General features: G+C 41.4%; 1 protein-coding gene across 1 annotated transcript in view; it reads right to left on the reverse strand.

The window, feature by feature from the left end:
• Positions 1-281: 281 nt before the first annotated feature.
• Positions 282-25,440, reverse strand: part of cdh2 (cadherin 2, type 1, N-cadherin (neuronal)) — a 58,513-nt gene continuing 33,354 nt past the window's right edge. Inside the window, exons 3-16 of the mRNA XM_041054772.1 lie at positions 22,299-22,519; positions 19,069-19,236; positions 17,816-17,971; positions 16,436-16,580; positions 15,926-16,098; positions 14,462-14,599; positions 13,804-13,989; positions 12,883-13,136; positions 11,871-12,013; positions 10,577-10,810; positions 9,378-9,611; positions 9,015-9,154; positions 4,502-4,666; positions 282-1,805 (exon numbers count right to left, since the gene is read on the reverse strand). Coding sequence (XP_040910706.1) covers positions 1,599-1,805; positions 4,502-4,666; positions 9,015-9,154; positions 9,378-9,611; positions 10,577-10,810; positions 11,871-12,013; positions 12,883-13,136; positions 13,804-13,989; positions 14,462-14,599; positions 15,926-16,098; positions 16,436-16,580; positions 17,816-17,971; positions 19,069-19,236; positions 22,299-22,519 — 2,564 coding nt within the window. The 3' untranslated portion in view covers positions 282-1,598. The remainder of the gene's footprint in view (positions 1,806-4,501; positions 4,667-9,014; positions 9,155-9,377; positions 9,612-10,576; positions 10,811-11,870; positions 12,014-12,882; positions 13,137-13,803; positions 13,990-14,461; positions 14,600-15,925; positions 16,099-16,435; positions 16,581-17,815; positions 17,972-19,068; positions 19,237-22,298; positions 22,520-25,440) is intronic.

A 25,440-nucleotide genomic window follows, 5' to 3' on the forward strand; every position in this document is an offset into this window, starting at 1 on the left:
TACAGAATGAGGGTATTGTTTTCTTCTTAGCCTGAAAGTCACACCACTTATCATCTACATACTTGTATGGGCCTTAAGCATTTTGTGTTTTATACATTGTTTGCAAACAACAAATAAATAAGAGTATTAATGATTTATTCTCCCTTCTGGCAAAATATTGTCCGATGAACTGCTTTTTGTTTAAAGCTATTGTCCTTTGAGATAGATTGCAAAATTTGCAATCTAATTAAGCCTCTGCAATAATGCTGAGTTTGAGTAAAAACAAATAAATAAAGAGGCAGTTTTTAGCTCCAAAATTAGCATTTTATTTGGATGGTTGGGGTCAGAGATGTATAATTTGTTTTCCAGTACACATGGTTATCCACAAGGCTTAAGTCCAAAACCTTTTCCAGTCTTAAAGCTGATTCATTAATTAGTGCCTAGCATGTCATCCCACCCCACCCCCCATTTTTGGTACAAATTCAACAGTTGTGCTGACATGATCACTACTTTTCAATTTTTTATCAATGTGTTTTTTTTTTGTTTTATACAAAAAACTCTCTTAACTTCTACACATTTAATGTCACCCAGATTTTTTATTTTTTTTTCACTTTGTAAATAAATTTGGGAAACAACATTTTTCATTTTTGTTGATAAAAACATGCAAAAAACTTGAATTTGTAGTCCAAATTATACATTTACAAGTTTGGAACTTTTTGCACTTCTTCATATACTACATCAAAAGAAAAGATAAAGAAAAAAAAACATTATGTACACACATCTTTTTACAGTGAAGTAAAACTTGAAAATATCAGATGATGACTAAGGCAAATGAAGTGTACATAGATTAGACCAAAACAGTTTTTTTTGTTGTTTTTGTAAAATACTACATCACTTCAAAAAAAAGGAAAAAAAATCTGCTACAAAAAGTATGATTCATAACTCCCTTTATTTGCAACCAGCTGCATAATTTTAATTTTTTAGTGAAAAAGTCTAGAAGTCTAGCGTTCTGTACAGTGCTGCTCTTAATTGTTTTCTTTCCATCCAAGCTAACAGATGATCCTTCATTTTCTTTGTAGTTTATTTAAATAATCTTCAACAAACAGGAGCATTGTGTAACCAAAGAAAAAAAAAAGCATGTAGAAGCATACCAGAGTGTAACATACTTTGTTTGAAATCACTCCAAAAGTCAGTACCATTAAAGCCTTGAACATAAAACTAATCATTTAGATCCAAAAAAATGTACAAAAAGGCACATTATATCCCAGTGCTTCTGTACTGTGAAATTCAAGTGTAACTGAGCGCATTCAATACCAACAATCCGAGTGGTGACAGTCCACCAGTGTTCCCTCCTACATCCTCCACAACTGGACCACAGCCTATGCCTAAGCTTTCGACAAGCATATGTATGCGTAGACTACAACAATAAGCCTAGGTTGGTTGTTTTTGAAAAAATTTCTGAATCAATGTTTTTTTTTTTGTGTTTCTTTTCTGTCACAGTTCCGTCACTCTCTCAGGGAATATCAGAAGCTGTAGATGTCCATCAACAGGAAATCGTTCCTTTTCTTCATTTTTAAATTTTTTTCATCTTTCCATCCATCAAGGAGTGGCTGTGTATCCTAGTCGTCACTTCCACCGTACATGTCTGCCAGTTTTCTAAAGCGAGGGCCCCAGTCGTTGAGGTAATCGTAGTCCTGGTCACCCCCGCTGCTGGAGGAGTTGAGGGAGCTTAGGGAGCCAGCTGTGGAGCCGCTGCCCTCGTAGTCGAACACTAGCAGGGAGTCGTAGGGAGGGGCGGTGGGGTCGTTGTCTGCTGCCTTGAGTCCCTGTACAGAAGGAAATAAAACCACGGTTAGATGAAAAGATTAAGCCGTGTCTGCACACCGCCACCGTCCGTAACAAGGAGGAAGCCACGTGAATGCAACTACCCCCCCACTGCTGCACACAAACAGGCTAATCTAGCCTAAAACCAGTCAGTGGTTCTGAATCCACTTGTTTCAGGAAATCAGGCTCTAGTAGTCCTATGAGCTTCCTCTGTGTTTTGGTTGGGATTCTCCTGATGTTTCTGGGATGTAGGATTATCCACTGCTTGATCAAAAGCCAAGATTGAGCGTGACCAGCAGCCTCAGATGACTGGAATCATCTCCCCCTCGCCCACAGACCCCTGTGCAAGGCCCCCCTCCCCTCTCTCTTCAAGGGCCTTGCACAGGCAGCACAACTCCAGCACTGATACTTTTTCATCTGTAATCTAGATAGTGATATCTTTAATATTTCATATTTATCTGACTCCTGCCTAAACAGTAGCAACAAGCACAAGACTCAAGCGAGGCAGAAATGAGATGAATGTGTGTGTGTGTGTGTGTGTGTTGCGAATGTGTGTCTCTATGAGGCTCTTGGTGCTGGTGGGGTTCGTTCTATTTTGAAAATTATGCTCGACATTCCCAGAAATCCTCACAGCATCATGAGAGGTCCTTATGGATTGTTATTGATTTTCAGCCTCATTCCTTAATGGGACTCAGGAGACTTGATGGATTGCTAATCTAGGAGTTGAGATGTGCTTTGGCCATGAACCACTTTGGATCCACGCCTGGTTTCTCCCTCTTACTGCCACAACTGAGGACACCCAACATATAATAAACGAATTAAAAGAAGTGGAGCAACATAACACAAGAGAAACGAGACCTCAGCTCATTGGGAACTTGTCAAAGATTTATTGTTTCCTCAGCGCTGCCATTATAGCGCTGAAATGCTCTCAAATAAAAAGATGGATTGAATTAAAGTGCCGGGGCACTTAGCGATTATTTTCCACTTGTTAGCTTTCGTTAAGTATTTGCTCAGGGCTGCGGTGCTGATAATTTGGTGGGAAATATGACAGATGGATCGTTCATTACAATTACAACCATAATCGCTCTGCTGGTTATAGCCCCTTCTATCTACAACCAAAACCCCACTGGCAGTTTCATACGGTTAGTCAATCACAGAACTCAGCTTCATTATTTCATTATAACTGAGTCATCCGCTGTACTAGAGACAATCACGACTCTTAGTGAAATGGTGAACAGCCCTAACTTTTCGGAGTCACTCTGTCCCGCAGATAACAAAAGAGATGTGTAATCAAACCCACTGGTATTTCTATTCACAGACAAGCTTGCCAAGGCTGAGACAAGGCACTATGCAAAACACTGAATGCAATCGCTTCAGCTTTGTCTCCCTCTGCGGCACTGTGTCCACCTGTGACCAACAGAGGTCGTGTCAAGTTGGTGCTAATGTATTTAATGCCCCCACCCTCTGTGGGAACAGACCAGGAGTTGACTAATAGACGTTTGTTTGTCTGACTGTGAGGTTAAAGTCCTTATGCTAAACCTAAGCCTAATTTTTTTGTCCCTCTAATTTAATTAAGAGCCACAAGCTCCCAGGGTGTGTGCACATTTCAGGATGAAGATCAGCGCCCCCCCCCCCAATCACCCCCACCCCTGCCCCTTCCCTCCCCCCAACCCTCTCTGTCTCTCTGGCTGCAAGCCCTTATCAGTTAGGTCAGATTTCAGCTCCATGTGAGCGCTGGAGCTACCATGACTGAGCTTTAGCGACAGTCAAATCTGGGACTAAAAACAGATCAACATTGCCTGGTTGCAGCGAGTGTTTTCTGGGTCAGGATACTCAGACTTGAAAAGTCTCGAAGGCCTTGCGAGAATATTAAAATAACAAATCTGATGAAGGATGGTGTGTGCTGTCAAACTGTTCTTCATTAGACGGTGCAAAACACTGAATTTCGCTCCGTATCAGCTTTTACGACAAGTGTATTAGGTGTATTCATGACACACGGTGAGAGTGAAAATGACTGGTGCCTGAGTAAAGGGATCTGAGAGATAGATGGTCGGGGAGCAGAGCTGAAAGAGCAATCTAAAAACATGGGCGCCATCCAAAAACTGGGAGAGAACTCCATTTGTAATGCTGTGAAACTCTTGTCTGTTGGAGCTTGTGAAAAATACATGACTGCTCTTTTCATTTTACATTCTCCCTTCATGCTGGAGTCAATGATGGCCTCAGGCAAACGAGGGCACTCTGAACAGTGCACTCCCATAGAAAACCAATGTATTGCTTCTCTCATCTCCTATTTCTATGCTGACACATCTATAACTCTACTTTGGCGGAAAGTGAAGAGAAAAACAATTATATCTAAGTGAGTTAGCATCATGTACTTTTTGGGCTTAGAACATGTCTGAGTGGATATATGTGAGATGAGAAAAGTTTCTACTTTCTGCTGGGAAAAGATGAAAACAATTCTAATAATAATTTATTCAATCTAAAGTAAAGTTGTTTCTCTCACTACAAGGCGATGCTTAACTCCTCGATACTGAGCCAAACACTTTATTTAGATACACATTTATTATAAGAAAGTCATTCAACTTGAAAATGAAATTCAAGCTTTGTGATGGCACCGATCCCTTCATTTCAACTCTCTTCATAGCTTCCTGGGATTTGATTTCAGTTTTCAATAACTGTTACTGGCTGATGTTTTTACCTCATTGATGAAGTCTCCGATGTCTCCAGGGTGGGGTGCTGCTGACCTCATGGGGTACTGTGGCTCGGGGTGGAGGGGTCTCTCGTCTAGACGGCGGATTCCCACCGGCTTGATGGCATCAGGCTCTATCGTGTCCGGCTGCTGGAGCTGACTGAGGTCGTAATCCTAAGGAACACACAGACAGATGGGAGTTAGCTGAGCAGTGTGCAGAGACCCCGAACTGAGTGCGGTTAATTAAATAGGTAAACACATCCTGTACTGTACAGAGAAAGAAGAAGAAGTTCAACTGAGTCTAGGGAAGATTTTGAAGTTCTGTGCAGAGAGGAGAGTTGAGGGAACATGAGGGAAACTTTAATCTTCTTGTCTGTGAAGCACAAGCCCAGGGACAATTTGACACATTAAAAGAGCCAGCACTGAGGGGGGCAAGCTGAGGACCACATCATACGCTGCAGAGTGTTTGTACTTGTGCAGTGTGCTGCAGGAAGGATGTGCAGGCGACTGCTTTGCTCTAATCAATGCCCAGACACGGGATGGTGGATATGCATAAGCCATTGCTAATCCTATTAACATTACCAAGGCAACCTGAATGGCTCCCACTTTGTGCAAAGTCATGGGCAGGGAAGGAGGAGGAGAAAGAGTGAAGAGAGAAAAGGAGTTAGGAGAGAGAAAGAGACGTGCTGAGCTGAGCTGAAAGTCTGGATGGTATCACGGTGACAGCAGATATGATAGAGAAAATGCCATTTGAGAATCAGGGTGTGTGCCTAATAAGCGTGCATGATGGATTGTCCCTCTTTAGAAGATTTTCAGTAATCCATCCATCTCTAATATCCCCCTTCAAAATTGTCTTTGCTCAGTTGCACATGCACCTACACACACACACACACACACACACACAGACACACCGGCGCATGCACACACACTGCCAGGGAAAATAAATAAATAAATAAATACAAGGCGGCAGACGCGCCGATGTAAAAATAAACGTGAGAATAAATATAAACCCTGTGATGATGCACAAACAACCCAGATATACAAACACGATGAAACAAGCGGGCACTTGACAAACACCTACTCAACTCCACATTAATAAGTATCATCTCAAATCTAAAACAAACGCATCGATTATTCATGTGTAATTTGATTTCATGGGGAACGACAATCACCCTGAGGCTAGCTGCAGAACAACAATGGTCATCACACATCACGCAGTAGAGCCATCCATCATCTTTGGTCCATTTCAGTCTGGATCCTGTTTGACCTTCTGTGAGTTTGCACACCGGAGGGGTCAGGAGTTGGTGACAGGAATTGCAACGGAGCCGTATAATGGCTGAACTAAGCAGGAAGGTCTAATGACATACCAGCATCCCCTTCGGGGAATTGACTCCTCACACGTACACTGGCCTGGTGAAATGGCTCCCTCTGGCACTCATGACCCACATTCAAACATGGGAGACTGAGCACTGCTAAGCCTTATACACTTCATTTGTTGTGAGACACAGAGCAATTTAAGACAGACCTGAGTTTGTTTATCATCATGCCAACGGAGAGCTTGAAGTCCAAAACCTCCCTTATAGTATAAGGATTCATTTATTCTCATAGTTTTTTAGCATCATCCCTATTGGTAATAATAACATTTTAAACACTAATTTAATTGCTGGGATCTGGCATAGCAGGAACATTTCTAAAAATAAATTGGAACAGGGAATGAAACATAAGCAGTCATTTGACCACACGTTTTAAACAAACCCCAGGTTATTTGGAGGAGGAAAGAGAGAGGAACAGTTAAATCGTTACCCAAACAGTTTGTTGTAAACATCCATTGCAGTTTGCCAGAACGACTTTCTGGATGTGTTTTGACCCATGTAGTTGTGAGTCCACACTGGTTTCCTTCGCAGCGAGAGATTATTATCAACATTTCTGGAGCACTCACTTTTGCCTTTACCTCTAAATAAAGCACTTTAGATAATCTGGCTAAAGTGCTGGCTTGTTTACTACATGCTTTTAAGAAATAGCCGGATATTTTGGAAAATACTACATGCTTATTTACTTTCTTACTGGAAATTGGATCAGAAGATTGTGTCTGTGTGCTAAGTGTCATATTTACCATATAGGATTAACTGTATCATGTAACTTTCGAAAAAAGGCAAATAAGCATTTATCCTAAATGATCCCTTGTGTTTCTTGCCCTGTTGGACGTAACAGCAGCAACGCAGCAACAATCCCAGAATTACACTGTAAGACAGCGGTTCTTGAACACAAATTTAAATCATCAATCATTATGATTGATAGCGGAAGCAACAAATAAAAAAGAATCCATTTTAATTGGAGTTTGAATCCATTTCCAATTTCAGTGAAATAAAGGTCTGCATGATAGCATGAGTAAACCCCTGTTTGTTTATTTTCCCTACATAAATCATTTTCACTCTACTTAGTTTCACTCCATATTTGTCCCCGGGCCAACCACGCCCCCCCCTCTGGAATGACTCTATGCCCCCCCGGGGGGGTACGCCCCCAAGTCTGAGAACCATTGAGGAAGAGGTGTTACATATTAAACTTCTCTTTATCTTTAACTTCTCTTTATCTCCAGTGACAAAAACATGAGGCACTCATACTATCTGCATAGACAGGTCAGATTTCTTTTTGTTTCTTTTATTACATGGGATTGAAAAACAAATCAGACCGTGTTTCAAAGCACGCCTCCAAAGCCACGCTGTCTAAGGTTAATGTGCATCAAATTATTCTGAGATCATTTGAAGAAGCAGATGACTCATCTCTGTCTTACGCTTTATCTTTTTTTCACCCACGAACCTGTGCACAACAACTTCTCAATTTGCTATTATTTCTGCATTATTTTTTCTATGTCCACAGAGTGCAGCCAGATCAGCTGTCTGCCTTTGATGAAATGAGTGCTTCACAAACCAATACAAACCAGGGCAATGGCAGCAGCAACTAAAATCATATACTCTGAGAGCGCCCAATGGTCTGACACTTCAATTTCCTCCCCAGCGGGAGATAGGGAGAACAGAGGTGGGCATTATAAAGACCACATCGCTGGGAAAGTCAGGTCCATTTTTTACCCAACACTGACTCCCCCGATCCCACAGACAAGACCATTTTCTCCTGGCGACCTGCGCCAGTCAAAATGGAAGCTTGTTTTCCCACAATAAATTGCTGCACCCGTTCGTTTGCCTTTGAGGAGTGTTATATCATGCAACAGTTTCCTTTTCAACATGTTCTGGTCCACAAGTTTGTGCATTTTGTGTCTGAACGTGAGGATGTGAATACACAAGTGGGTGCACTCCCTCCTGCCTAATCACTGGCAGATGTATAATGGCTTTCCAGTCATATTGTTACCTTAGACAGAGCTTCATTATTGCACCACAGCAGATGTCTGTCTCCAAATGACATCAGCTTACCAATTACAAGTCTCCAAGGCTAATTTGGCACTGTGCTGGGTCAGACCAGGGTCTCCCGCTCATTTCTGCTATACCTAAGCCACCGGAGCACTTCAGCCAGCAGCAAGAAAATAGCCCATTTGGTATATTACTGCCTTTTTTATGAAATGATTCCGTTCTGCTAACAAGGGGTCATTAGGACAATTGAATTTGTGCCTGTATGTGCCTGATCAGTGCAGGGGGATACAGAGATGTGACTTTATTGATGCCCGTGGCACTGCATTTCAACTGGGCGAGTGTGTGTGTGTGTTACAGTTGTGGAGTGGGAACCAGTTCCAGCTGAGAAAACATTTCCACTATTTCCAAGTCCGATTGGATCAAAATGTGTTTGCCTTATTGATTCCAGGTTTCGATTCCCAACTGCTTTCTAGAAAAAAAAAAAACCCTGAAAAAGTACTATTTCCAATTTCCAATGTGAATGACTGCGAGGTATATCTTAGAGCAGCATAATGAGCAGGAGTAACACAAGAAAGAATGCATTCTGTGTATGCAGTATGTATGCCTGCAGAAAAAAGACTTGGTGGTCCTCTTTGTCCTTATGCTGCTTCAGTTATACAAAAACTGCTACAGTTCTGCATAGATGTGACCTGAATGTTTCTTCCTAACAAAGACCACACACTCGCCTTATGTCACCCTTCCAAAGAAATGTCCCTCTCTAGGTGGAAGGTGGAATGCAACAAAATAATCCTTAAAGATCTTGAACAATAAATGAGTAATACTAAAAGTTTAAGTTCAGACAGAGAGGTATTATTTGTTTTGAATTTAACACTGAAAAACTCATCTTATCTGCTTCACCAAGATCGTGCAAGTTTGAACGAATTTGATTGACAGTGGCCTGGCAAGAAAAAAAAAACAGACACCCACACAACTGTCGCCAGATTCTGATTTAAATGTGGCTAAATCCCCACTGGTGCTCAGAAGTATGTGGCATCTCCCTCCAAAGCAATAAGACAGCACACAGACAAAGCAGCACAGACAGAAACCTATCACTAGAATAACAAAAAACAATTCTTACTTTGGAGAGTCTACACTGTGTGGGTTTACCATATGACTCTTACCTGATCCTCCTCTCCTCCACCTTCTTCATCATACTTGAGAATGTTGTCTCTCACGTCATCCTCTGGATCAATGAGGAGCTGCTTGGCCTGGCGCTCTTTATCGCGGCGCTTCATCCACACAACAAACAGCAGCACGAGAACTGATAGACAAAGACAGAGATCTCACATTACAAAACATAATAACTTCCATATTTTCATACAAATGTAATCGGATCCAATGTTTTAGAGCTTGGATAGGGGCCTGATCAAGGCTATCTTTCTGATAATCCTACAGTAATCTAGTAGTATCTCGGATAATGTTTAGCTGTCTTTATAATCCCTGTGTATGTATGTGCTGTTTGAGAGAGGCACTGAGACACTCACTGAGGAGGATGATGATGCAGAGGAGAATGGATATGATGGCTCCCGTGCCCAGACCGGCGGCCATGATGTGCTGCTGGTCGGTGCAGTCTCCGTTGATGTCGCACTGGCACACTTTAACCCGCAGGTAGGAGGTGTTGGACATGGGCAGGTTGCCTGAGTCTGTGATTATGATGGGGATCTCATAGATACCACTCTCAAGGAAGCCAATCTTCAGGCTCACCTGAGCGTAGTCACCTGAGAGACGGAGAGAAGAAAGGGCTAAAAGAGTGAGTGACCGATCTATGATGGCTCCTTTTCAGAAGAGATAAATATGAAGTGGTGAAGTGGAAGTGGCGAGTATAGAATTAAGCAAGTTAACGTGGATAAATATAAAATAACATCATGTTTCTCTCGCAGATAAGTCTTTCAGAGGGGATTAAGTCAAAACTCTGAATAGTCATTTGTATAGACCATGTTCACAGTATGATTACACACATTTTACCACAAATATGCAGCATAAATTCCTACCTGGAAGTTGCATCAGCATATCTAATCCAAAACATGGCCAGGATTTAGATTTGGAGCTTATAAATCTACTGAATACCTTTTGATAATGCTGCTTAGGCATGGCATAATCCAAATGCCATTATCCTATTAAGATATATTCACTGCGTTTCAACTCACACTATCTAATAGCTAGCACACAACAAATGAGTTTTTCCACTCGTGTATTTTTGCTTCAAATTAGCATAAACAATTAATGACTGCTTGGTAAGGTTAATACATTATTATACCATGAATCTCAGCTCTACCTGACTTTTCTGCAGTGTGTTTACACATATTTTTTAAGTGTTGGATCAAAGTCGCAAGCTGTAATTGCTGAACAACAGACTGCTTATATATATATATATATATATATATATATATATATATATATATATATATATATATATATATATATATAAATTTTTTAGTTTTCTTTCTAATTATTAAATGCCACTGATTGAAAGAGACTGGAAATGGTCATTTTCTCTCCCTTCATTTTCCCGTAATGAATAAAATGGAAGCCAGTGCCAAAAAGATGAAACACTGTCCTTGACAGGTTATTTCAGACATTTCACAGTGCATGGTTGTTCTCAAATGTACAGTCTAAGCAGCCTCATATGAATCTAATTAGAGTTGTTGTTATGAAATTTTTGTGCGTGTATTCTGTGTCTTACCGCTGATTCTTGTGATGGTCCAGTTTCTGCGAACATCAGAGGGCCTGTGGGCTAACTCAAAGGCAAACGGCCCTGCGTTTGGGTTCAGGTCTCCATCGAGTGCAGTGATGTTGATGGCATTTGGTTCTGGTTTTTCACATATCTCTGCCTCCTGAGGGAACACCCTGGGAGCATTGTCGTTGATGTCCAGCAGGTAGATCTGGAGAGTACCTGTGCCACTTGCTGGAGGTACACCTACATGAACCATAAAATGACAGACACGCACGATCACACTTAGCACATACATATTTATGAGAAAAGGGATTTTTAAAAAAAAATATTTTCATATGGATAGCAATATAAACTACTGAAATTCCAGCTCTCATTTTGCACCCAGCAGAGAAAAGTAAAGTATGAAGTTTATTCCTCGGGTCTCATGCTGTAAAAAGACACTCTAAACAGCTATTTACTCTAGTGGGAGAAGACCCATCCAAACTGCATACTGATCTGAGAATCTAATCTCAAGTGAGGAGGTAGACGGAAAGAGGGAGATATCAGAACATTTGGGTAGAGTGAATGTGTGTGTGTCTGTGCGCGCCTGAAGAACGTCTTCCTGACGAAGGACACGGGATGGGAATACTAAAGCAGACAAACAGAGCCCACTGTCGCTCCTCTCAGGCTCCTCTATGTATTCACTCAGCTAAGAGGCTTTTTTACCATTCAGGCCACGCTCAAAGGAGCTAGTCATCCAATCCTGACCCATTAATGCTGAGAAACCTCTTTATTGGTAGAGTTTTTAAGCCTATTGGCCTAAGCTATGCTCCGGAGAACAGGTTAAACCTGAACAGAGGTAAATCCCACCAGTGCAGGGAAGAGGTGAATATATCCACAAGCTGGATGGACCAGGGATTGCTTGCACATTAACCTTCAACTAAGGTGGTCAGCGTCCCAGACAGGCCAAGTGCCTGGTTGACCTTCAAACGTGGAGGATGTGTTTGTGGCTGTAACTGAGGTAGTTTTTTTCAATAGATACAGTCTGTTTGTGCACTGGCTTCAGGTGAAAAACATCACAGAGGTAGTCAAAGTGATGCTGGGTGGGAGACTGACCTTTGAGAGGTAGGCTACATTAGACATCCGCTAGGCTTCCTTTTGAAAAGGCAGCATTATCTCCTCCTGAATGCTCTAACAATAATGGCCTGGAATAGAGTGCTTGTGTAACAGCCTGGCTAAAACACCTAGGCCATGTAACTGGTGCATCACAGGGGCTCAACAAGGTATTTTTGGCAACTGCAGTACCACTTGAATGGTTACATACCGCTGTCAGAAGCCAGGAATGTTGCATTGTACAAACTGTTCTTCACAAAGGGCGACTCTCGGTCCAAAATGGCAATTGTGGTTATACGACCAGTGTTGGGGTCAATCCTCAGCCAGTTAGCTGGATCTGAGAGTTTGGAGTATCTGAGGGAAGGAGAAAAAAAGAGGTTTACACAGTAATTCATAATCCTTACAATTCACTTTAAGCCATATTTCCATGTTGTGAATTATCAGCAAGTTCTTTTTAAAAGTAGTATAAAATTCTAAAAAGGTTCAATTTTGTTTTCTGCAGAACGAAATCTACTTGATGGATTTGGTCTACATTACCAGTTTGGCATCTTTTTCTTCTAAAACTGCTTTTGTTTTTATTTGTTTACACAGAATAAATATTTTAAATGTCATACATTTTACATAATTATTCTAACTTCTGAGAGCAGCCTCTCAGGGGAGACCAAACTGGCTTGTTGTTATCTGTAGCTGAAACTAATTTGTAGGACAAACCATGGAATTACAAAGTTAGCTTATTTCTCATGGACTGTTTTCCGGCAGATAAACTCTTCCATGACCAAACAGCTGTGAGGCAAGACGTCTGATGATGAAAAAGGAAAAAAAAAAAGAAATAGGGCTTGTACAACAAGAATGAAATGGAGACATGCTGGCTGCTTCGTGTTATTTCGGGCAGGAGGGATGGAGAAAACGGCCAAGGTAAACAGTTATCTTAACCCATCATGTCATTTCTGTGACACACATACATAATCAGTAATGCACCTACCAGTACCTTATCATTTTTGCAGCAAATTACTTTACCTAAATGTGTGATAAAACATGCGATCTAAACATCTGTGCCGTATTTTTAAGAGGGAACAGGCATTTGAGGAAATTAAGCTAACTTTAAACGCTTGAGAAACTCATCAGATTGTACATCTGCGAACCTGATTCCTTTCAAGATATATAATGTTTCAATCACACAGCTCTCAAGTTCTTCTTTTTTTTATTGTTACTGTAAAATCTACCTGATGCTTTGCTGCATGAAGCGATCAGGATCCTGTGCAGTGAAAGTAGTCAGAGTTGACTCAGGCATCATTCCCTCCTCTAGTCTGATGAGTTTGGGGTTGGGCTCGAAGTAGGGGCTCTCGTTGACATCTATCACTCTGATGGAGACAGTGGCAGTGGACTGACGAGGAGAGTGGATGCCTCTGGCCAGGGGGACCTCATTCCTTGCTTCAACTGTCAGCACATATGTCCTACTGATTTCATAGTCAATAGGCTGGAAAACAGTAGAAGGGAGTGTACAGAGAGGGAATCACACATCAAAATGCAGGGCAAATTAAACCACGTTACACTTTTGGTGAAACTGGTGAGAGAGCAACACAAAGAATGGAAGCTTTTTTTTCATCTTGCCTAAAAAATATTTTATTGTGAAAGCTCTGTGAGATGTGATGCAGAGACTGTAACCTTTTGTGGATACACAACGGCAAGAGATTTCATCTGAAATGTGTCCTGAATTTTAAAATTGTTCTAAGTTTTAATCATACATTATGAATTTGAATGCACACAATTCAAGCTGAGAATTTGCTAGTAGCAAAGCTCCTCACCATAGTAAGCACTGTCAGTACTTTAATCTTTGTAAAATCAATAAAATGTTATCAGTACTAACCTCCTATGAATAGTTTTACTACTGAACAAGTGAACCAGGCAGTTGGGAGTATTAATTTGTTCTCTTAATTAACAGGGAGCAACATAACATTTAAGACATCTTCACTTCTATCAATTTCAGTGTGTATTTATAAATAAACAATATACGCGCACAGAATTTCCTAACTGACAGAAAATAATGCAGAGCCAACCACTGCCCACCTCTCACTATGGCATACATACATTTACTATGCATCTCCGGGGGGTTAAAAAGGGGGAGTTTGAAGAGGAGGCCTTACCTTGACGACTGTTACCAGGCCCTCGTTACTGGTTGGATCAGTGGGCACAGAGAACCTGCCGGTGGGGTCGCCCCCGGTGATTTTGTAGACAGCATTCCAGGCTGGCGTGTTGGGCTGGTCCTTGTCAGTCACCGTCAGGTTGGCCACAATGACATTCACACGGTTTTCAGGCACCTCGCCGAAAAACTGCATGAATAAACCATGAACGTACAGAAGAGCGAGCTGTTAGTGATACTGCTGTGGCAGCAGAAAACACACAGAGCATTGCCTTACACAGCACAGCAGGACCAATCTTGAGTAAATAGACATCTAAGGTAACTTATCATGTCGTCATGGTCATCTCATTCCCTGTCCTCCCCTGATAGCACAACAGTAGCATTACAAATTTCAGTGATTCGCAAGCACAGTAAGTGCCTCTCTTACTCAGGCAGACATCCCTGTAGTTGCATGTGTCAACATTTGGAGGGGAATATAACACTTTGCGCATGGCTGGCTACTTGTATCTGTATGGCATCAGAAATGCTGGGCAAGCAGAACTAGTTAAGTGAGAAGAACCGATGGTTCAGTGCATATATCCACACTAGGATGAAATGGGGAGGGTACTTATGGTGCTTTTCTTTAGCTAAGATTACTGTGTATATATGAGTTTGTTTCTTACCGTCTCAGCAGTAAACTCTGGTGGATTGTCGTTAACGTCAGTGACTCTGATGACAGCGGTGGCGGTGTTGGAGAGGCCGTACATGGGGTTGCCCTCCATGTCAGTGGCCTGGATGATCAGCGTGTACTGGGGCACTTTCTGGAGGGGAAGGGAAGACAAACAATAACAGGATTACAACACTATTCTTTGCTACGTGAATTTATTTTAAACTACATTACGATGAGCATGTATAATTCAGTTCATTACAAAACTACCACAAACTACAGCCTCAAATGACAAAGTTAAATCACCACCTCTCTGACTTAGTGTCAGCAAAAAGTGAGCATTACAGACTAGCCCTAACCATGAAGATTTATTTCTGGGCTATTGTATTGGTATTGTATTGGATTACAATACAGTTTACAAGTGCCCCTAATAAGCTGGTAACTCAGTGCACATGAGTATTAATGTTTTCAACTAAAATGAAACATATCTGAACTGGATAGCTTCTTAATTATGATGACTAATAGTGGCTTTTTATATAAATCTGATTTATTCCCTGTGGGGGGATGCGAGTTAGTGGATGTGTGAAAGTTCCACCTCTGCTATGTACACCATCGTGAAGCTAACAAATGACTCTTTTCACATTAAAAGCCACTCAGGTGACGGACCAGTTGCTAGGTAATGAGAGTCGGGCAAATTACTTTCATGGTGGCAACTGGCAGACATAAAACGGCGGCCCCAGGGCGGAAGTGATTGAGCAGCCACCTAGTCAGATTGCCCTCACTAGAATTGCACCAACTGGCACTAGCTTTCTATATTATTTTATTTATTTTCTCAAACAGCCATGCGATCCGATTAAATGAAAGAGTGGCAACATTTACAGCACGGGAAATAGAGAGAAAGAAAATGCAAGTAAAGCTTCTGCTTAAGAGACAAAAAAAAAAAAAAAGACAGAAGGCGAGAATGAGGGAAGGAAAACATTTAGCTGCTCAGTGATGCACGCTACCTCCTTGTAAGAGTAAATAAGTGTGAAAGAGCGAAGTCCATTTCTACTTCTCATTTAGTTAGTAATCAGCAAAATTCACTTTGGCTCATTAGTTCTCAGACAGTCTGGATATTAGCAAAGATACTCAAGCTGTGTTTTGTCATCATATAAAAAATGCACAGCCCATTTATGTAAACATGGAAAATGGATATGTTGATCTACATCTACAACAAGCAGCAAATGCAAGACGAAAATGAATTACTATAATGGATGGCCCTGCTAATGAGGGTTTCACTTAAAGTCCGGTAAAACAATTCTATAAAAAATCCACATACATAAACATTATAGAGGGAGTGGAATGGCAACAACATTGATGTGTATGCAATGCAAAATACAAGAGAAAGAAAGCTATGTTATAAACAGGTGTAGGACAAGGTAAAGAAAAATACAGAAGAAATGAAGCAGCAAAAAAAAAAGAAAGAAAATGTGTCAGTCACCTCTCTGTCCAGGCCTGCTGCCACCGTAATGATGCCTCCTGTTTTATTGTTGATGGTGAACATGTTGGAGGTCGGACTCTCTGGATTCTGAGACAGGATCTTGTAACGCAGTATCCCATTAGATGCTTTGGGGTCATCTTTGTCAACAGCCGTTACAGTCATAACAAACGTTCCTACAGGATACAATGATGCAAATACATTCATGTTATCGCTCCATTTATTTCTTTTTCTGCCAATCAAAAGGCACTAAAAGTTGAGTGAATAGTGCTATTTGAACACTACCAGATTTATAGCTTTGTAATACAGACAACCCATATTCTTTCATGTGATCTTAAATTACCACTGAATGCTTTATTACAGCAGAAGCACAGTTAACCAAGAGGCCGCCCCAGGAATGCCATCAATGCTGTTTGATTCACTCTGGCAACATGTGGAGGTAAAGGCTCAGACTACAGCCAATCGTTTACTCATACAGTGTGGTGCGGTGCTTGGCTTTACGCGGTATATTACCTGGCTTTGAACCCTCTGGAACAGTGCCGTTCCAGATCTGATGGGTGAACTCGGGTCTGTTGTCGTTCATGTCGATTACATTGATCACAATGTCAATAGGGTTTTCTACCTGGTTGCCGTTCAGGTCCACTGCATGAGCTCTCAGCTGGTGGAAAACACAAACACATCTGGACTGTAGAACTGCTCAAGCAAGGACTATTATCATCTGTGCAAACAATATGTTGGGAGAAACCACTCACTGAATATCGTCCATTAAAGTGCTGTGACTCTTAACCTCTAAAACCATCATTAAAATCTTTCAATATATGTAGAAGAGCAAATGCTCAGAAAATCCTTTTTTATTCAGATCTGCACGACCGAGAAAGGAATTCTTTCTTTGGACAGAAGAAGCCTTTCCCACTTCTAGCTCTAGCACGTGCAGCGGAAAAGACAAACAGTGATCAGATTTTGTCTGATACCTGCCAGAATCGACAACAGCACTGGCCTTTTAGCTGCATTTTTATTGTTGTGTCTTGAAACATATATACTCTGATTTCATTCAGTACCGTTGCCTAACAGTGGGTCACGACAGGTTCAGTTCTGTTTCACAAAAACAGCTTTGATCTGCTGAATCTTTGTGCAATTCACGTGCATTTGTTCCCAACATACAGACACCTTCGGGTTTGGTACCAAACACAGGGCTCATACTCTAGAATAAACAGAAGTAATACAGTGTATGTTGAAAATCTACAGTGTACAGTATACATTATGTGCCTGTGCATTACAGGAAATAGAGTGACATGTTCAACTAAAACCATTCTGAGCTGCTCCTGTACTGCTCGACACTTTACAGTTCACATATGCCATAAACTGAACAAGCAAAGGATGCCTGCAAAGCTTTTTTGTTGCAATAGTCTTTCATGACCTTCAAAGAACACGGAATTACACCCTATTAGATGAATTTGTTGCATCATTTTATCTTAACTACAACCTTGCTAGTTTATGTTAAAGCACATGAAAATATAGTACTGAAGATTAAGCTGTATAATTTAAAGACCATAGCACTGCCATGGAAGGACCACTAATGAATACAGCAGCTCGAGAAGGAGCTGAAGTTCTCGTAATGTATCCAACACACACTCAGTCAAAAACATCACATTAAATCCTTTAAATTCTCAGACGGATAAGTCAGATTTCCTGGGAGACCCCAGTCTTTATTGAGTCTGAGGAGGCCGTTTAGGCTACACATGACCCTTGAGCACATGCCAACTGGCAGGAATGTACAGCACTGCCAGAGAGAACACATTTCTCTTGATGAAGAAGGCTGGAAAAACCATTTGCTAATTATAGAGATATAATTACAGGGTTTGTTTTTTAAATAAACTATTGTGTCTGACTTACATGAAAGTTGGAGATGTGTTCTCGATCCAGGGGCTTGTTGACTGATAGCTCTCCAGAAATTGGGTCGATGATGAAGATGCCGGTGGGGGGCTGGTCAGCGCCAGGGCCTGTCACACTGTATCTGAGGGACCGGTTTTTATCATGGTCTGACCGAATCTGTGGGTATTAAGATTTATTAATTAATGCTTCACAACAATATCAACTATAACTTGAACAATAAAGGTTTATCCACATAGAGAGTTAAAAAAAAAATCCTAAATCTTTTCATTAAGGATTCCATACATTTGGTGATTTAGAGATGTCTTCCAATTGTTTTTATTTCTGACCAACAGTCAAATCCAAAAGTATTACATTTCTAATAATAAACAGAGAAACGCAAATCTGTCTGTGGGAAATTAGACCCAGAAATTTTTTCTTATTTCATTTTTTATTAAAGTTGCAAATAACTTCCTGTAGATTGACTCATTTATTGACTTATCATTTCAGCACTGGTTTAAAAATAGGTTGCTGTGTAAGTAAAAGAGTGCATATAAAGAGTGTGTGTGTCTGTGTAGTATTGAAATTCTGTCTTGGCCGGGCTGTCTATCCTGTTTGCCATGTAAGCCGAGACCCTCTGTGCCTACACCCGAGATCCATGCTGAGCAAACAAAGTATTTCCTCATCCTGATATCACCCACTAAAGCTAAGAAACATCCCTTTTAATATGGCCGGTTTAAATATAATACACACAAATGGCATGTACAGGGCTTTAACTAAGGAAGTCAACTTAATTTGCTGAGAAAGGATCTACTTCTTCTTAGCTGTCCCAAGTATTGCTTGTCCTCTGTCAGCCACCCACACCCAGCCCCAGCCATAGAATTGCTGCAAATGAACTGGGCCGTGTGTGTCCTTGAGCCGTGATAAAAGGACTATAATATCTGAACAGGCAACCAAGGAACTACTGCACTGGTGAGCACTTCAGATTTCGCCCTGCTTCTAAATAATACCACGTTACATTGGTACTGACTGCCCCCTGAAACAAAAGATAAATAATACAGGCCAAAAAAAAAAAAAAAAAAAGCTGCGACCTTTAGAAAAGTGCTGTAAATATGAAGCATTTTGTTGAAGGCATAAGTCTCCTGTCTGTGACCCTCTGAGTGGGAGCTCAAAGCATCAGGGACCTAAAAGGTTGTCAGATCATGCAAAAAGCATTTTCTTTGAAGTTGTGAGAGTGGTATGTGTAGGCATGCGTGTGCTTGGGTGAGCCAAGTTACCCGGACAAGCTCTTGCGGGAATGGGCCTCGTGAGTTCTCTGGGACATTGATTGGGGGGATGACCCAGTCTCTCTTCATGCGTTTGAGTTGGCTGTCCATGTTTCGTGATGGAAACACAATTTCCTTCAAATCCTTGGACATGACTGGAGGGACGGCAACTTCCTGGACCTGTGAAAAAGAAACGATTTAGTTCAAGAGTTGGGTAGTGACCATATCTATGTATTAAAATGAGAGTATGCGCATTTTCAGCCATGCTGGCGGCATGGTTTCCAGATAATTATTCCTGCTGACTTTGATTATGCCCTGACATTACCTCTAACACCACCACTGCCACTGTGAGCATGTTAGCATGCTGACTTTAGCATTTTGCTCAAATCCCAGTTATGCACAGCCTCACAGAGCTGCTAGCATGGCTGTAGAGCATGGCTTGGTTTTACAACAGGAAGCTGATGTGGTGATGAAAGGAAACAAGCTGCCATTTTCTGCTAAATCTAATAAGCTCTTCTAAATTTCATTTAATACCTATTCCAACTGTGTGTTCAATCAAATAATCCATTATTTTAAGTCTTTCTTTGTAGCTTAAAATATCTGCAGTACAACATGTGATGATATGCCTTGAAACACTTTGGTGTGGCTACTGCGGCAGCCGCACAGCACCAACGCTGGTTTGCTTTAAATGTCAGACCTCTTCTTATGTGCTGATAAAATGCACCCACACAGACAGACCAGCTTCCATAATGGATCTGCCATCCTCCCTCGGCTGTAATGAATGAGATTTGAAACAAAGGAGGATGGTACCTGCAAGCCAGACACTAAACACACAGATGGCTCAAATTGCCTATGCTGCTCCAGAGACTGAGAAGACTGAAGTAGTGCCAGAGAAAGTTAAAATAACCTTGAACAAAACAAGGCAGGAAGGAAAACAGAAAAACAATATGTAAAATCCGTCAATGTCAGTGAGTGATAGCCGGGATTTCAATGGAACTGTCAAGTCCCTTGAAGTATTTTCCATTATGTTGCCTGTAATTATTTGAATGTTGATTGGTTGTGTGGTAGTCAAGGCCAACAAATGACTACAAAATGCCCTATGCAAACACAAAAATTAATTACCACTTTGCCACCTTATATCGTGACCCATATCCCACATCCCCTCTCCTCTAACATCTGGGGAGCTGTCGGAGAGCTTCCACTAATCATGTTTGAAATCCGATTATACTGCTTTCACACATTGGAAATGCAGAGAGGCAAGCGGACAGATAGCGAAGGGGCATGCTTCAGAAATATCTATTACCCTATTAAAATCGGTGCGAGTGAGAGCAGTAATTATTTGCAACCTGCATCTGGAATGATGAATGGCATGGTGGGTTTGTTCAGCCCAACACGCATCTATCTCTGGTGCGCCGTTGGTCTGCACCCATGCACACTCTCCGCACCCCCTCCATCTTCTGACTAGGAGTCTACTTCAGAGTCCAGGAAAGTGTTATGCTGAGTGATGGCCTGAGTGTTTGTGAGCGTGTGGATAGGATTACGCATGTGTGTATTTGCCCTTTTAGAAAAATTCTTTCCGATTCTGAAACATTTTCGACTCTCGGACTGCAGCGGAGCTGAGGTTCTAATTGAGGTGGAGATAGTGGGCGACACTCTCATGTTAATGAGGATATTGTTTGGCTGTCATTGATTAAAATGTTTCCCCAAGGCTGCAGCATTCATGGCACTAATAAAAAAATTTAATCGCTGATGTGATTAAGAGATGCATGATGATTCATGACAATAATTGTGCTGGGGGGAAGATAACCGCTCATGACCTCATAAACATGCAAGATGCGGGAAAGTCAATCCCTGAATTCATTATGGACAAATCAGGGCAAATTCAACAGCTCTCACTTGATACAGACCAGAGTATAACTACTGATGATGACATGTCGAACCTATGTGAGATTCTGACGTTTATATAAAATCTTAGAAAACCTATAGGAAGTCTGTGTCTTCTTGTTTGGGACACGTATGTATTTGCCTTTGACCAACCAACAACAGTGACTAATGGTATCATTAAAATCACATACCTGCAGGAGTCCCTGTAGTAAATGGCTGTCACTGGCTAACGATGGTGTTTTGGAAAGCCATGAAATCATTACTGGCTGCAAGTTTAATTTTCGGCCCGGCAGACCACTGCACCTGCAGCACTGACACTAACTACACATAACTGTCAGTATTAACTTTTAATCTGCACCCACATAAAATATGATGGCCGCCTTTCCTGAGATTATCTGCTGCACCACACATTTCGAAATGGCCACTTGTGGCCATTTGTTTAAGTGTATTATGGGGATTAAAACGAAAAGCACATTGGTCTTTGTAAAACAAACACGATTACTGCATTTGGGGGTGTTCATTAAGACACCAGACGGCTAATGATTTAAGATCTTACAGCAATGATTATTAACATATGTACATAAAGACTCACTTATAACCCTAATGAATGGGTCAGGATAGAGAGTAGCAGACACAGCTGAGAATAGCGTGTGTGTCTCTCTGTGTGTAGTGTCCCGGTGTAGTGTCCTAGTAAGTTTAAAGCAACAGATATTATCTAATTGAGCAGTATCACATAATCCACTGGCACTGAAGTTAAAACCTCTACAATAACACAGCCTTTGGAGCTTCTTTTCATTTCCTGGTTACAAGGCAGAACCATGTGCAGTGCTTTTTTTGTGCACTTCCTCTGATCCTTGGCCAACCACAATGTTGACATATGAGCACATGGCCATTCTAACTAATTGCAGATGACTGCACAATGCGTCCAGCGGAACAGTTAGAGCAGCAGTCTACAGCTCAGGCAGATGCTTCCCGTCCTCCAAAGTACTGACAGAGGTGCATCCCCTTTTGGATGCTAACGCAATAATCTCTCAATCAAAAGGCATGCTCACTGAAATCAACTTTATGAGGAGCTATTTTGCATCTGCTTTTTCTACCCACTCACCGTGTTGAGTATATGTTTGTGCTCCTAGTAAACTGACACATTAAGTTTTAATTAGCAAGCATTCAGTCTCTCGGAACAACCGCTACAATTTAGGCAACTAGTCATCTGTGAATGTGCAGTGTGCCTAATAACCGAAAGTTATTTGATACAAGGACAAAACTGATCATTCCACCTTTGTAAGGCAGTAACATCAGTCAGACAACCGACAAAACAAAGTCAGAAATGTTGTTGAAGTGGCTGGGGTTGTAGTCACCTGCTGGCTGGGTTGAGTGGAGAGCATCAGCCTGACTTGGGTCACCCATTGCTGCTGCGTGGTGGAGTCACTGGCCTTGATCAGCAACGGTGACTCAGGGAGAGCAGAATGCTGAAGGCTCCTGGCAGCATAAACTACTCCGTCAGCCTCTATCCGGAAGTCAGAGGGGTTACTGCACTCAAACCGCACCAGGTCTCCACGGCCACAGTCAAAAAACCTCACTGTAAAAGACAGAGACAGATGGATTGAAGTTAAAAAAAAAAATTTCCCTAACAGTGAGAGAGAAACCTAGAAAAAAATAGATGCACAGACAAAGGGGGTGGAGGACAGACAGCCTGATGAGACAGACGGACAGAAGGTCCACAAAGGTTTTCTGATTCTCTTTCTCACTCATACATTATTCACTTCAAGCTGTGCTCCAAAGGTATTGCTCAAAACAGGTGTAGTGGAGAAGAGAGTTGGAGGAGGAGAAAACCAAAGAAAAAAGGCAAGTGTTTCCCTTAAGGGCTATTAAGAAGAATCCGAAAACCCCAAACAATACATTTAAAACCTGATGTGAGCATTAGACTGTCTAAATGCCCCGCTGTGTTTGGGTTTGTGCAAATATATACAGTATGCATAATGTTTAATTCTGCTAGATAACTCATTTTATTTCCAGGCCAAGGCCATTGCATGCTAGCTTTGTCCCCAATGACGTACAGGGATGCCTTCCGCGGATGACTACCGATCCTCGGCTTCTCGAGAGACAGAAGTAAGTGCGTGTGATGTTTATTTCATCAGCATGTTCACACAGAAAACACACTGAAACTCACACACACCTACAGATACGGCAGGCAGGTGGCTCATGGGGGCTCGCGTCCCACAGGTGCCTCAGTGGCAGAGCTACAACACCGGTTCATGTTACAAGTGAGTGGCAGTACAGCACAGCCTACGTAGCTCCTACACACACACACACACTCACAAACCTACTTCAACACCTTAAAGCATCACTGTGTGACACTTTTGTGTGGATATGTTTCCCTGGCAGGCCCACCTCATGTTTAGAGCACACAAAACGGCACAAAGGGAAAGATAAAAAATTCCCTCCCGGCCACAGAGATCACAACGTTGCCATATATCGTTTGTGTGGAGGCACTGCTGGTGCCGCTTTGAATTATTAAAGCAGATGTGGAATTACTTAACAAAAGCCTTGAAGGAGGGTGCCTAATCTTCCTTTGTGCTGCTACCTTAGGGACCCACTGATGTCTTCAGAGTATCATCAGCACTCTGAGTGCATTGAGCTCCTCTGGGCTTGGGGAGAGGATGCAGTAGATCAGCTTGGGGTCTACAGGAAGTCATACATTTTCTCCTAGACCTAATTTAATATTATCACCCAAACACTTGCAATCAAGTCAGTTGAAGTGCTCCACACCCTACTACTACCACTGATAAATCTCTGTCATGACAAGGTGAATTTAACACTTTTCTTGCTGCTTATAACAGTATGATGTACCTATTTTCTCGGTAAGCAACTAAAGGCACAATGGCTGAACACAAGAGAGAAGCAGGAAAGGGAATGCAACCCCCCCCCTCCAAAAAAAAAATAAAAAATAAAAATATAAATATATATATATATATATATATATTATTGAAAACTGAATGTGGGGAAAGAAAAGAGTGGGGGGAAAAAAACTAATGCCACTGCAAGCATCCTGTACAAACTAGCATATTTTTGAATTTGACAATAAGAATGCCCTAACCCTAACCCTAACCCTAACCAGCAAACTGGACTTTTTAACCTGAAAAATTGCTATTCATCTAAATTAGGAATGGGTCACGATTTTCAAATGTTTGAATAGTCATTGAATTATTTAAAAAAATGAATAGTTAATGCGACTATCACCTCAAAAAATAAAATTTCATTTGTTTTTATACGTGCCGTGTAGTACGTAATGCTTTGCGGCCACCAGATGGTGGCGATAATGCACCTGAAAGCTGTTTGCCAACCACCATTAAAGAACAACAGAAGAAGAGGAACAACTAGTTACTACCAGGCACCGGCAAAATGTTTTTGGCGCTGTGAGATTAGATGCTACTGTAGAAACAGGAGAAACATGCAAATCCAAAAGCTACTACAGCCATCTTACAAGTTCTGTGTGAAACACCTTCAAAAAAAAAAAAAAAAGAAAAAAGAAATTGAGGTGCTGTGCAAACTGTGCTAGATAAAGCTATAGCATAATTTAAGTCTACCACAACTATACACGGCCATTCGAGAGCACTGAGCAGAGAGTCCATCCACAGATCAAGAATCAATGGCTAGATTTGTCACCAGATGAAGCAAGTGTGATGTTAGACGGGCAGAGCAAACTACGACCTTCATCTCCAACATGATGACTGAAGACCTGCTTCCTATCAGCTTTTTTCCAACCCTGATGGAATTTGTTGAGCCCGACTTTAAAGTCCCATCAAAAAAAACATTACAGCAAAACAGGAGAAACTATATGATGATAAAGCAAGTGAGAGGCAGAGCCGGTTAGTGAGTGCTGAAAAGCTGTCGGACTAAAAAAGACAGAGTTGTGAAAACCTTGAATAGGTCTGAATATTGAATAGTATTTTTTTCTTCCCTAATCTAAATATTGCCTAACAGCACACAAGGTGAAATAGCACTGCAGGAGAGGCAGCACTTCCAATAATGAAGACAGAAGATGACAAGATCTTTCTTCTATGCTGGAATGGACTTGATATTGACCATCTCCTTCCTGGCTGCTTTTGTTCAATTATCATTGGCCAATTAGTTTTTTTTTCTCTTTGAACCTGGAAAAAGCTCACATCAGACAGATGACCTTCTCTCTCTGAAGGTCTTGCCTTAAAGCCAGCCGCTTGTAAACTCAAAGCCTTCAGGCAATCAGCCTTGCCAGCCCAAGTTAGCAGATGGACAGAGGTAGAATACAGAGTAAGGAACTGTCAAAATAACTCACACTACATCAGAAGGAAAGTCCACAGATTTAAGAAGCTTCACAATGTCACTGGGAGGTAAAGTCTCATTCACACTACTCTGACTCAAGTGCTTGGGTTAAGAATATCACACAATGTTATTCAGCAAATGTAAGTCGAGCTATAACATTCAGTATATGACTAAACTGAGAGAAATAACGATTTTTCA

The sequence above is a fragment of the Toxotes jaculatrix genome, chromosome 14, assembly GCF_017976425.1.
Source record: "Toxotes jaculatrix isolate fToxJac2 chromosome 14, fToxJac2.pri, whole genome shotgun sequence".
In the NCBI taxonomy this organism is placed as follows: Eukaryota; Metazoa; Chordata; class Actinopteri; family Toxotidae; genus Toxotes; species Toxotes jaculatrix.